Raw genomic sequence first — 15,004 nt, 5'->3', positions numbered from 1 at the left:
ACTACAAGAGTGTCATTCCAGGAGCCCAGATCTCCAAAGACTGGCTGGTATTACGTGAAAAACTGCCCTCCAGACTACACAAAAGATTGCACGGGACCACCCAAAGGAGTGTGCGCCACCTACAGGTGCAACATCTTGGCAAAAGCTACAGCCACCACACTTAAAATGGCCAAATACTGTCTGAAAAATTTTGTTTTATGACACATTTTTACCCATTTTGTATTTATTTGTAGAAAATTTTTCCTTTATTTATGTATAGTCCTTAATTTGTATTTGTGATTGCGTCAAAAGGCTAATAAACTGTAGATAATCCTGAACAAAAGTTTTGTAGACTACAGAAATGTTACTGGCTCCCTTCTCACACCACACTTTGTAAGTAACACCTATTTTTTGTCATGTATTTTTGGCCAAATTTTAAAAAAGTGACATGGCATTCAATATCTTTCATATATATTTAATGCATAAGAATTTAAGAAAATGACTTGGGCCTGTAGAAAAAAATTGTGACAATTTTTATTAAGACTATTTAAAAAAAAATTACATGTATTCTGTACATTTCTTTCTTCTTATCAAAAACATTGCAGTTGTTATGTAACAGAAGTTACTCTACATTTGTAAAGAAATGGTTATAGTATTATGAATATTTTCTCTTCTATGAGATTCAGAGCACCACATGTAATGAGAGATCAGTCCAGTTCTCAGATTTATTTTTAACAGTTTTTGGTTATGAGCAATCCAGTAACATAATTGGGAAAGGTGACGGATTTTGTTTGTACCTAAATATCTGTTGAAGTATTGGAAAGCCATATTCGGTGACACTTTTCTTCTTCACACTGACATCTTCACCATCAAATACTTTGCATCAGGGGTGGGAATGTGACAGAATGCCTCATGTCACTCTCAGGAATGTAAACACATTTCTGATGTCACAATTATTCAATGCTGTATTTGTTCTCCATATACAGTGGGCATTCATTATGTAGTGCAACACTTTTCTCATCCAATTTAGGCTGAAAAAAAAAAAAAAAATCGGAATTTGTTGTAGGACATTAAGGAATATTTCTGCTTCAGCCTCTATGGTTTCAATAGGTGGTGGCACTAAATGTAGCCTTCAAAATGGCATCTGTAATGGATGTGCTTTCCAAAAGCATAGCTGTTATTGAGTTTCTTTTGGTGGAAAACCAGATCATCACAGGTATTCATAGGCACTTGCAGAATGTTTACAGAGAGCTGGCAGTGAACAAAAGATAGTAGGTTGTTGGGCAAAGTGTCTGTTGTCAAAACAACAATGTCATGCAAAAATGTTTGACCTCCTGCTTGCCAGCTGGCCACACCAACTGTGACTCCTGCAATGTTGAAACTTTATAATACACTTATTTGAGGTAATGGATGGGTCACAATCAAACACCTCACTGCACAACTGGACATCTCTGTTGATAGTGCTGACACACACTTCTACCAATAGCGGTACTCAAACCCGCTGGGATTCTTTCCCCCTAACAGAAGACTATAAAAAGTAATGAAGGAACAACTGTGCTGATTGCTTGCACATTACGAGGCTGATCATTATGATTTTTATTGATCATCATCAAACATGATGAAACATGGGTTCGTCACTTCAAACCACAAAGAACTCATGGAATGTCATGACACCACCTCTCCCCTAACAAAAAGTTCAAAGCCGCACTCTCAGCCTCAGAAAACTGAAGAAATGACTTCAGCCTGCGAGAGGGGGGAAAAAAACACCTTCTCCATGACAATATAAGGTGTCACAAGTCTGTGCACCCCAGAGGAGCTCACAAAATGTCATTGTAATGTTCTTTCTCATCTACCCTACAGCCCTGATCTCGTACCTTTTAACTTCCGTCTGTCTGGCTTACAATGAAGGATGATTTCTGCAGGAAGCAGTACGTGAATAACAGAAAGGTTATTGTTGCAGAAAGGTGTTGGATCTGACGTCGACCAGTAGAATGGCACCATGTGGGCTGCAGGCCCTCTCAATAAGGTAGCTTAAAGCTGTTGCATTGAACAGAGATTATGTTGAAAAACAGAGTTTTGTAACAAAGAAGTGGGGAATAATACGATGTATTAAAACCCTGAATAAAACCAACCTGCTTTCAGAAAAAAAGTTTTGAATTATTTATTGAATGCTCCTCATATTATTTTCAATAATTGGAACACAATGGGCCTTAATCATCATTTGAAGAATGGTGAAAGAGTTTAAGGCAGTCAGGAAACACATATATGTATTTTAAGGAAAAAAAAATTAAACTGAGTCGCCAGAAGTAAAGTCCATTTTCTTTGTAGTAGCCTTATCAACTTCCTTATCTTCCTTACAGTGCAGAATTTGTGAAAGCACTTATTTTATCAATATGCACATGTTTGGGCATACAGAGTGATTATAATTAAAGTTAAACTTTCAAAATGCAGTAAAAATAACACCATTGGTCAGAGTGAATTCAGATTGCAATGGAATATTATCAGAGAAGGGGGAAAATGTATGGCGGAAGAAAAAAAATAATTTGAAAATTGATCAATAGATGGTGCTGTTATGTGTCAGAATATGTAAATGAAAACACCTATCATGCGCACGACCCATTGAAGCTGGTATAAACACGCTGGGTACACAGCTTTTCCTCCTTTTGCGTCTGTGACGTTCGCCATGACTGTCTCAATGCAGAATTGTGCTCTGCTTGTAAAGCTATATTATAAGAATGATGACTGCACACAGACCTGCAGAAGTTATGGATGCTGAAGGGTTTTAAAAAATGTGTTTGTTCATGTGACTGCTGTGAGTCTGGAGAAAATGATTCAGAAATTCAATGCAGGAGGAGATGAGTGGTGGTCTGCAAACATGTAGTGCACGGAGAATTGCCAAACATTGGACATACCCATGAGCATGGTGTGTAAAATGCTACGAATAATCCTTCTTTGCTATCCATTCAAAATTACCCATGTGCACAAGTTGCTTTCTGTTGATCTGCCAGCAAGAGAGACTGCTTTGGAATTTCTTGCTCACCTGAAAGTAGCCAGTGATTGGCCGTGAAAGATTTTACAGACAGACAAAGCCCACTTCCATGTGACAGGCTACATCAATACACAGAATCGTCAAATATGGGCAACAAAAAATCCACGTGCAAATCAACCAGTACCACTTCATCCTGAAAAGGTCACTGTGTGGTGCAGGCTTACAGCATCATTTATCGTAGGCCCGTAATTTTTCAAAGAGACAGATGCTTCCAGTCGTGTTGCATGTACTGTCACTGGTAAGCGCTATGAGTGTCTTTTGCACAATCACATCATTCCAGCTCTCCAACAGCATGGATGTGAGGATGGGGTCATTTTTATGCAAGATGGACACCCTCTGCACATTGCAAACGGTGGACAGCATATTTAACATGTTTTGCGCCAGTCACACAGTAACTAATAATCCGATTTGATTTTGCTGGTACTTTTTATGCTATTTTTGGCCTTAGGATAATTAAAAACTTATGTGATTGACGCTTCTTATGTAGTTTTTAGCCTCAGGACAATTTCAAACCAATGTGATTGACACTTTTTACGAGGGTTTTGGCCTCAGGGCAATTAAGAACCAATGTGAGTGATGCTTTTTATGCATTTTCAGCCTCTGGACTATTAAAACTAATTTTTCCCCTCTGATGTGATTTGAACTTGCCTTGGTTGATGGGCTTATGTATCTAACAGTATCACACCTGTACACCCTGGCACATTGAGTAGTACAGTTTGTTTCACGTCAAACTTACACCTTAGGCGTTACTGTATGATTCATTTGTCATTTGTAGTTGACCACTATTAAATTATGATGCTTACAACACCATCTATTGCTAAATATTGTAACGATTTATTTTTCTTCTGCCATACGTTTTCCCTCTTCTCCAATACTATTCCATTGCAATTTGATGTCATTCTGACCAATGGTGTTATTTCTACAGCAGTTTGAAAGTTTAACTTTAAATATAATCACCCTGTATAACGAAAGAGAAGTGTTCTCACAACAAAATCAATTCTTCCTAGCACACAAGTCCTTTATTTTCTTTTTATCATTTTATTTACCACAGTGAATTCAAGAGGATGTGATATGCTGTTCTTTATTGGTGTCTCTCATAATCCACTCCTAAAAAGACCCAGCCATTTCTAAAAAGTCAGTTTGGTGAATAATGTGAAGGAAATACTGACAGTGATATTTAAATTAATGTAGAGATTGTTATGTTACTGGAGCTTTAATTCATTCTGTAAAATGTGATGTAGAACTTCATTTTACAGCAGCTAATTGCCCTGTTTTTAAGCTTAGTTGTATCAAATCGTCAAACTAATAATTCTAGAACCATCATCTCTTTTCATTACAGTTTGGAAATGAAATGGAAACGTGCAGTTATTATAGCTCATCAAGGTTAAATTCATATCTGAATTAGGTGTGTGTGTTGGGCAGTCATTTGTAAATAACAATCACAATGCTTCATATGTTTATTATTCTTGAAATAGACATTTTTAGTTTTGTGAAAAAGTTCACTGATATCCTAGGTACATTTCTACAATGCAACATTACAGTGCCATTCACGGAGTAACCATGTCAATGTTTTAAAACCTCGAATCATTCTGGCATCTCATTATGATTATTGTTCCCCATCATGTATTTCAGTTTCAGATGCATGCTTTATCTTCCATTGACTTTACCTTCATCGAAACAAGTTTTCAATCTTATACTAACACAGGTTGCTGTTAGAGATCTTCATTGTTGAAAATAATCACAGGAAAACAATTCCATGTCATGTTTTTACATGGCATAGATATCGTTACACATACAAACTATGAATCGTTAACCACATTCAAAGATTCTCTCTGTCACAGCTCTCTTCTTCAGAAGAGGGAGTAAAAACAGTTTCACAGTAGTCAAATGTTTCACCATAACAGTTCAAGGGACTAGAATAATATAATTATATTAAAACTGAAACATGTTTGATTGTGATTATTACGCCATATTGTGAATGGGGAATAAGTGACTGACTAATTATCTTCTTATTTTTGTGTGACAATCACAAGGAACTATTGGAAAACCCAGTTTCCGGTTTCAACTAGCAATGGACATCATCACTTTGTCTAAATGAAAACTACAGCAAGAGCTGATTTAAGGTTTCCATTCTTTTGTCAACATAAGGACAAGCTACAGTAGAAAAATTTACTGTTGTCTACTCTAGTTTGACAATGCAAGAGGAACATTATCCTACTGGTTGCAGCAGTGTGTATTTAGACAGAGTAATAATAAACACTCGTTGGTTGAAACCAGAACTACATTTTGAAAAGTTTTGTGATTTGTCACAAGAAAATAAGAGCAGTTTATGACGACGATGATTACGATTAATGTAATATATAACTAGCTCAATGTAATACACCGAACAAAGCACCAATCGATGTCACTGCACTAGTACTGAAGGGTTTCCCTCTGACAGCATGTATGTTCAATGTCGATAACAACTGATTTCTTCATTCTTTCTTTTCATGGGTTATATCTGTGAACAGAAAAGTATTACTGAATTAAAATACCATAAACATCCTGAACATTATAAAACATCTACAAATTAATGTATACTCTGTGTGTGTGTGTGTGTGTGTGTGTGTGTGTGTGTGTGTGTGTGTGTGTAATGGAACTGGTCAGTGCTCCTATCTCTCACCCTTATTGTAGAACACAATACACACATTAAATTTGTAACACAATCCAAAGTAATCAAAATTATAAAGCCGAAAATCTAATTTACTCTTATACATTTTCATGTATAGAACTAACATATACCACTGACACAAGATTTAGTTCCAATTTAACTTTATATAATTATAGTCCTTTTTGTATAATTAGTTCTGAAAACATGTAACTTTGTTTACATATGAAAATCTCTGGATATAAAATAGATATTTTTTACCATTTCTGAACTTCAACCTTCTATATCTTGGTACTGCTTTGTGTGGTGCGTTTGCAACGCAGCAGTCAGAAACAATTAATTCTGAAATGGTGTAAGTTGTTGGAAGATATCATTAGAGAAAAGGAGTAGGGAGTTGTTAATTATGTGAGATTATTTAATCTGTGACAAGAGGCTGAAAGAACAAAAGTTTATAGTTTTTGAAAATCCAACACCTGTAATTGGTTATTCATAGTGCATATGTTAAAAATAAAAACCTTACCTCCAGTATGCACAGAATCAACCTCAGCAGATTGCTGAGGAACAACAAAGAAGGGATGGAAATTCATAAGCTCAGTAATTATGGTAAATCATCATTCTTATTGCAAAATTCGTTTTAGATTCAATCTTTCCTGAAGATAAAATTTATAATTTGTGAAATAATAACAAAGTTTTCTGATGAAATCAAGTTTACGATGGGAGGTCATAATCTGAGTGCTCTTGTCCCGGGTAAATTAAAAGACCAAGATTTTGATACTGCTGTTAATTTATGTTTTGCAGATTATTAAGGAAAATTATATGTCAATTTCTATGGAAAGCAGAGCCAATGAAATTACAGATGGACTGATACTCCAATGCAACAACCAATAATAATCTCCAGATTGGACTTCAGGTATATGGACATGAGAGTACATTATTTTTGTCCTGTTGTGTGGAAGTGTTCGAACAATGATGAGCACTGAATGAAGATCTAAAGCAGCAATGGGTATATGTATGAAGTTAACACACTTGGGAAACAGCACCAAAATAATTAAATGAGCAAACAAAGTTTAATTGAATGGAAAGGAGATTGTCAATTATAGAAAATGGGAGATTGTCAATTATACAAAATGTATTAGTAAGACTGAAACAATTTTTTGAAAATCTTGAGATCCAAAATCAAAAGAAGAGGCATGCTTTAAAAACAATAGGAAAAGACATAAAAACATGCAATACTTAGGACCACACTACACAACCTTCACATACTTGCATCAATAAGTAAAGGCAATACTTTGTGAAATCCAGGAAACTGAAAACACCACCTGTAACTGTAGAACCTACCAAAACAAAAATTAGTATCCAGGACAATTTGGCTACTTACAAACTTTAAAAAACAGTGATCAGGAAAAAGACAAAAATGAGATTCTTGGAATAGAAATGCTAACAGTAGGCAGAAACAAAGCAATAGTTTATTCAGAGAATGTTGAAGACAAAGCCAAATACCTAAGTGAACAAAACCTAATCCTGAAGTTAATGAAGTGGAAGATTTTAATGGTTTGGGTTAAATGGTTAATGATAATGAGGTAATTGTTTGCATTGTTTGAAAGATGACTTTGTAGTTGGAAGGAGTGAAAAGAATTTAATTGTTATTGATTTCATTTATCATGAAATGAAATGTGTTAGTGCTGAAAATAATGAACTACTACCTGAACTGTCAAGGCCAAATAAACTTTGATGATTTTGTAGTCAGCTACTACTTAACTGGTGGACAATTTATCAAAACAAATTTTGTGATCAGTTTAGAAACAGTTGTGTAAGTAATTAAATGTTTAAAACACCATCTCTTGATTCAGAATTTTATAATTTGGACTTGTCATCCATAAAAATTCCATAATTGTTTCAGCCCACACCATTATGGAGCCACCACTATCTTCCACAGTGCTTTGTTGACAACTTGCGACATTGGGACTCATCTGATCAGGCCACTATTTCCCAGTCGACTATTGTCCAACCAAAAATAGTCATGAGCCCAGGGGAGGTGCTTCAATCTATGTCATGCTGTTAGCGTAGACTGTCTGCCACCACAGTCCATCAACTCCAAATTTTCCATCAACTCCAAATTTTGCCACACACTCGTACGTACACCGTACGACCTGCATCGATTTCTGTGGTTATTTCACAGTGTTGCTTGTCTGTTAGCACAGACAACTCTACACAAATGCTGCTGCTCTTGGGTGTTAAGTGAAGGCTATTTGCCACTGCATTGCCTATGGTGAGACAACACTGGAATATGGTGTTCTTGGCACACTATTGACACAGTGGATCTTGTAATATTGAATTCCCTAACAATTTCTGAAATGGAATGTCCCATGCATCTAGCTTTAACTACCATTCCATGTTCAAAATCTTAATTCCCTTCGTGTGGCCATACTCAAGTTGGACGCCATTTCACATGAATCACCCGAGTGCAAATGACAGCTCTGCCAAGGCACTGCCCCTTTTATACCTTGCATATGCGATAATAATGCCATCTGTATACGTGCATATCACTATCCCATGACTTTTGTCATAACAGTGTATAGAGGAAAGGCTGAGTTGCAGACAGACAACAAAAAGACAGATATACATTTGAGATTTTGGCCAAAAGCCTTTTTCTGAAGAAGAAAACACAGACACATTCACAGAAGCACAACACTCACACACTGCATATAGCCAACGGGATCTGCTGAAGAGAGATATGTGGATACATGGGAGTGGGAGTGAGGGTCGGTGTGGGTGTGGGAAGGGGGGATAAGAAAAAGGCTGGGGCTGGGAAAGGCAGAGGGAGGACCAAAGCAGGGATAGCATGGAAGGGGTGGGGAAAGGTGTTGTGCCTGCTTATGGGAGCATGTAGGGACATGCTGGGGACAGGGTAGGGCTGCTAGGTGCTGTCAGGGGTCTGAATGGAGGGGTGGAATGAGAGAGAAGCAGGTGAGGGGCAAAAAGGGGTGCATTGGTGGAATAAAAAGGTGTGTAGTGCAGGAGTGGGAGCAAGAAAGGACAACTCCCTACTCCTTTTCTCTAATGATATATGATTTAGGTTAAGGTCAGAGGGGCTGTGGGAGATGTAGGATGTATCAAAAGGAGAGCTCATGTTCATTTTGGAAAAGCTGGTGGTGGTAAGGGGATTCAGATGGCACATGCTGTGAAGCAGTCACTCAAGTTAAGCACATCATGTTGGCCAGTATATTCAGCATGGTCCAGCTGTCCCTTGGTCACAGTTTGTCAGTGGCTATTCATGCAGACAGACAACTTGTTGACTGTCAAGCCCAGTCAGACTGGTTTATAACTGGTTCATGTGTGCAACAGGACAGATCTCTCCCCGCTCACACTCATCACATGCACGGACACAATGATGAAAGAAAATAGCCATGAGCAGTGATAATTACTATTGTGATTTCTCTAAATCTCCACTGGTGAATACCATGGTGGTTCCTTTGAAAAGGTAACATTTATTATTCTGCTCTATTGCTGTATAACTGTAGCTTTCAATCTCTTTGCTGACCTTGTATGTAATTCATTAGCAAAGTAAAGTTGTATGACAGTGTTGGTTGTGAGATCTCTCGAGGATTGGTGTGGCTGCCCAATTGGAAAGGTTTACTATCTTTACACCAAAAGTAGCTATCTTTCAAAAAACGTGAGTTGTCTGAAGTGTATCCATTGAGTGGAGGTGACTAGGCTGATTGCATCTGGAGCTGAGCCATGTTTGCATAGCTATGGACGACAAATTAAAAAGAAAAAGAAAGAGAGAGAGAGAGAGAGAGAGAGAGAGAGAGAGAGAGAGAGAGAGAGGGGGGGGGGGCTGGTTCCAACTCACCTCAAGAAATATCAAGAGGGTCAGTGAGCTAAACATCCCATCCAGAAGACTGATCACCATTATCAGAGTCACTCCCCATGAACCATGGATCCTGCCATTGGTGGGGAGGCTTGCGTGCCTCAGCGAAACAGACAGCCGTACCCTAGGTGCAACTACAATGTTCCTGAAGAGGGACTGCAGCCTTTTCAGTAGTTGCAGTGGCAACAGTCTGGATGCTTGACTGATCTGGCCTTGTAACTTTAATCAAAACGACCTTACTGTGCTAGTACTGCAAACGGCTGAAAGCAAGGGGAAACTACAGTCATAATTTTTCCTGAGGGCATACAGATTTACTGTATGGTTACATGATGATTGCATTCTCTTGGGTAAATTATTCCGGAGGTAAAATAGTCCCCAATTCAGATCTCTGGGCGGGGACTACCCAGGAGGGCGTCATTATCAGGAGAAACAAAACTGGTGTTCTACGGATTGTAGAATGGAATGTGAGATCCCTTAATCGGGTACGTAGATTATAAAATTTAAAAAGGAAACTGGATCGGTTAAAGTTAGATGTAGTGGGAATTCGTGAAGTTCAGTGGCAGCAGGAACAAGACTTCTGGTCAAGTGTATACAGGGTTATAAATACAAAATGAAAAGGGGGTAATGCAAGAGTAGGTTTAATAATGAATAAAAAAATAGGAGTGTGGATAAGCTACTACAAACAGCATAGTGAATGCATTATTGTTGCCAAATAGACACAAAGATCACAACTACCACAGTAGTACAAATTTATATGCCAATTAGCTTCGCAGATGAAGAGATTGAAGAAATGTATGAAGTGATGAAAGAAATTATTCAGATAGTTAATGGAGATGAAAATTTAATAGTCATGGCAGACTGGAATTCAAAGGTAGGGAAAGGAAAAGAAAGAAAAGTAGTAGGTGAATATGGACTCTGTGTAATGAATGAAAGAGGAAGCCACCTGGTAGAATTTTGCACACAGAACATAACTTAATCATAGCTACCACTAGGTTCAAGAATCATGAAAGGAGGTTGTATATGTGGAAGAGGTCTGGAAACAGGAAGGTTTCAGATAGAATATATAATGGTAAGACAGAGATTCAGGAACGAGGTTTTAAATTTTAAGACATTCAGGAACGAGGTTTTAAATTTTAAGACATTCAGGAACGAGGTTTTAAATTTTAAGACATTTTTAGGGTCAGATGTGGTCTCTGATCACATCTATTGGTTATGAACTGTAGATTAAAACTGAAGAAACTGCAAAAAGATGGGAATTTAAGGAGATGGAACCTGGATAAACTGAGAGAACCAGAGATTGTACAGATTTTCAGAGAGACCATTAGGGAAAAATTGACAAGAACGGGGGAAAGAAATAAAGTAGAAGAAGAATGGGTAGCTTTGAGAGATGGAATAGAGAAGGCAGCTGAGGATCAAGTAGGTAAAAAGACGACAGCTAGTAGAAATCCTTGGGTAACAGAAAATATATTGAATATAATTGATGAAAGGATGAAATACAAAATTGCAATAAACAGAGATCCGAAATGTGAAATGATTTGGGTGAAGGTCACAGTTAAAGCAGGCTCAGACATGGTAATTGGATGTCTCTATAGGCCCCCTGGCTCAGAAGCTGTTGTGGCTGAGCACCTGATGGATAATTTGGAAAATATTTCGAGTAGATTTCCCCACCATGTTATAGTTCTAGGTGGAGATTTTAATTTGCCAGATATAGACTGGGAGACTCAAACGTTCACAACGGGTGGCAGGGACAAAGAATCCAGTGAAATTTTTTTTAGTGCTTTATCTGAAAATTACCTTGAGCAGTTAAACAGAGAACCGACTCGTGGTGATAACATATTAGACCTTCTGGTGACAAACAGACCCGAACTATTTGAAACAGTTAACGCAGAACAGGGAATCAGCGATCATAAAGCGGTTACGGCATCGATGATTTCAGCCGTAAATAGAAATATTAAAAAAGGGATAAAGATTTTTCTGTTTAGCAAAAGTGGCAAAAAGCAAATTTTAGAGTACCTCACAGATCAACACAAAAGTTTTGTCTCAAGTACAGATAGTGTTGAGGATCAGTGGACAAAGTTCAGAACCATCATACAATGTGCGTTAGATGAGTATGTGCCAAGCAAGATCGTAAGAGATGGAAAAGAGCCACCGTGGTACAACAACCGAGGTAGAAAACTGCTGCGGAAGCAAAGGGAACTTCACAGCAAACATAAACGTAGCCAAAGCCTTGCAGACAAACAAAAATTACGCGAAGTGAAATGTAGTGTGAGGAGGGCTATGCGAGAGGCATTCAATGAATTCAAAAAGTAAAGTTCTATGTACTGACTTGGCAGAAAATCCTAAGAAATTTTGGTCTTATATCAAAGCGGTAGGTGGATCAAAACAAATGTCCAGACACTCTGTGACCAAAATGGTATTGAAACAGAGGATGACAGACTGAAGGCCGAAATACTAAATGTCCTTTTCCAAAGCTGTTTCACAGAGGAAGACTGCACTGTAGTTCCTTCTCTAGATTGTCGCACAGATGACAAAATGGTAGATATCAAAATAGACGACACAGGGATAGAGAAACAATTAAAATCGCTCAAAAGAGGAAAGGCCGCTGGACCTGATGGGATACCAGTTCGATTTTACATAGAGTACGCAAAGGAACTTGCCCCCCTTCTTGCAGCAGTGTACCGTAGGTCTCTAGAAGAGCTTAGTGTTCCAAAGGATTGGAAAAGGGCACAGGTCATCCCTGTTTTCAAGAAGGGACGTGGAACAGATGTGCAGAACCATAGACCTATATCTCTAATGTTGGATCAGTTGTAGAATTTTGGAACATGTATTATGTTCGAGTATAATGACTTTTCTGGAGACTATAAATCTACTCTGTAGGAATCAGAATGCGTTTCGAAAAAGACGGTCGTGTGAAACCCAGCTTGCGCTATTTGTCCACGAGACTCAGAGGGCCATAGACACGGGTTTACAGGTAGATGCCGTGCTTCTTGACTTCCGCAAGGTGTTCGATACAGTTCCCCCCAGTGGTTTAATGAACAAAGTAAGAGCATATGGACTATCAGACCAATAGTGTGATTGGATTGAGGAGTTCCTAGATAACAGAATGCAGCATGTCATTCTCAATGGAGAGAAGTCTTCCAAAGTAAAAGTGATTTCAGGTGTGCCGCAGCGGAGTGTCAAAGAACCGTTTCTATTCACAATATACATAAATGACCTGGTGGATAACATCAGAAGTTCACTGAGGCTTTTTGCAGATGATGCTGTGGTGAATCGAGAGGTTGTAACAATGGAAAATTGTACTGAAATGCAGGAGGATCTGCAGCGAATTGACGCATGGTGCAGGGAATGGCAATTGAATCTCAATGTAGACAAGTGTAATGTGCTGCGAATACATAGAAAGATAGATCCCTTATCATTTAGCTACAAAATAGCAGGTCAACAACTGGAAGCAGTTAATTCCATAAATTATCTGGGAGTACGCATTAGGGGTGATTTAAAATGGAATGATCACATAAAGTTGATCGTCGGTAAAGCAGATGCCAGAATGAGATTCATTGGAAGATCCTAAGGAACTGCAATCCGAAAACAAAGGAAGTAGGTTACAGTACGCTTATTCGCCCACTGCTTGAATACTGCTCAGCAGTGTTGGATCCGTACCAGATAGGGTTGATAGAAGGGATAGACAAGATCCAATGGAGAGTAGCACGCTTCTTTACAGGATCATTTAGTAATCGCGAACGCGTTACGGAGATGATAGATGAACTCCAGTGGAAGACTCTGCAGGAGAGACGCTCAGTAGCTCGGTACGGGCTTTTGTTGAAGTTTCGAGAACATACCTTAACCGAAGAGTCAAGCAATATATTGCGCCCTCCTACGTATACCTCGCGAAGAGACCATGAGGATAAAATCAGAGAGATTAGAGCCCACACAGAAGCATACCGACAATCCTTCTTTCCATGAACAATACAAGACTGGAATAGAAGGGAGAACCGATAGAGGTGCTCAGGGTACCCTCCGCCACACACCGTCAGATGGCTTGCAGAGTATGGATGTAGATGTGGATGTAGATGTGGATGTAGATGTAGATGTAAATGAAGCAGCAAAAATGAATACAAACATCTCAAAAATGAGATCGACAGGAAGTGCGAAATGGCTACACAGGGATGGTTAAAGGACAAATGCAAGGATGTAGAGCTGCATATCACTAGGGGTAAGATAGATACTGCCCACAGGAAAATTAATCCTTTCAGACCCGAATTTTTTCTGGAGGAAGGAATTTTTTTTTAATTATTGCAATGGACTTGGATGATTTTTTTAATGATTTTAGAAGCAACATTTATAAAAAGATATGTTACCATTATCGAAAAAAAATTTGTACACATTTGTGTACACTGGGTCTCAATCAACACTGAAATCATAGCAGACAAAACTATTTTATTTAAACATTACACATAAATTTCAAATCATTTGCACACAAAATAATGAAAAAATCACCATAGTTTTAATTAAAAATGAAATGAGACGGGAATTATGTTCATTATGTGGTTTTTATTGACATGAAATGAACTGAAACCATTTTTTTTCCTTTGGCAAACAAAGATGTACGTTACATTTTTCACATTTTATTCGTGAAAGTCCCTTGCATCCTGGAATTTGCACCTGGTAGGCAGTGTACCACTTTCATGAAGAGGCAAGTGTTGTGTTACATCATACTGAATCTCTTCAGGAGGCCTAGTTTCTCCTCTTCGTCTCTGAACAGGTGTATCTGGGGGTGTGGCAGATAGTCGCCCTCGTTTTCTATTCGAGGTATCCTCCCATTTAACACTAGAACATCTGCCATCTTCATACGGAAGTGTAGGAGATCCATTATTTTCTTCGTTGGTAGACCACCTGCATTGGCATTTTTCCTGTGTTCAAGCCAGCTCTGTACCACACCAAAACCTACAGCATGGAAAATAGCTCCGAGTGTCCATTTCTTTGACTTTATAAAAATTCTGTAGTATGACATCAACTGATCAAAAAGATCAACTCCACCCATGGTTGTAGCATTTTACAATCTCTGGTTGATCGATAGTAACATATTTACTTCCTTTTTTGTCCCAGCGTTCAACTTAGTCAATTTCTCATTTTCCAATAAAAGTATAGCCTAGAACAACTGTTTTGTTGTCAACCCATTTTATCAGTGTTATGTCATCTGCGCTACAAATTTCTTCTGAAAATCCTCTTTCCTTCTTCATTGCCTCCTTGTCTGGCATTAGAGGAGGATTTGCAAAATGATTAACTCTCACAGTTCCAGCAGCACACATTTTGTCTTGTTTCAACGCTTGGAAAAGCTTGAATGAAGAAATTTTCAAAATATATCTTATGCCCCATTTGGTTTTTTATTCTCTGGGCTAATTGTAAAACTACTGTTGGGCCTTGGCCAAATTCCTTCAACAAAGATGTCTGAAATTCAGCC

At 38.2% G+C, this 15,004-nt stretch overlaps 1 protein-coding gene across 2 annotated transcripts in view; it reads right to left on the bottom strand.

Annotated features, from left to right (window-relative positions):
* Positions 1–4,471: 4,471 nt before the first annotated feature.
* The window catches only part of LOC126354335 (protein disulfide-isomerase TMX3), a 168,098-nt gene continuing 157,565 nt past the window's right edge, over positions 4,472–15,004 (bottom strand). For both annotated transcript variants that reach the window (XM_050003900.1, XM_050003901.1), the window contains exon 11: positions 4,472–5,528. In XM_050003900.1, the coding sequence (XP_049859857.1) occupies positions 5,503–5,528 (26 nt within the window). In that variant the 3' untranslated portion in view covers positions 4,472–5,502. The remainder of the gene's footprint in view (positions 5,529–15,004) is intronic.

This window comes from Schistocerca gregaria, chromosome 3 (genome assembly GCF_023897955.1).
Source record: "Schistocerca gregaria isolate iqSchGreg1 chromosome 3, iqSchGreg1.2, whole genome shotgun sequence".
NCBI lineage: Eukaryota > Metazoa > Arthropoda > Insecta > Orthoptera > Acrididae > Schistocerca > Schistocerca gregaria.
Note: the sequence above shows the minus strand (reverse complement) of the source record. Positions and strands in the feature narration are given on the sequence as shown.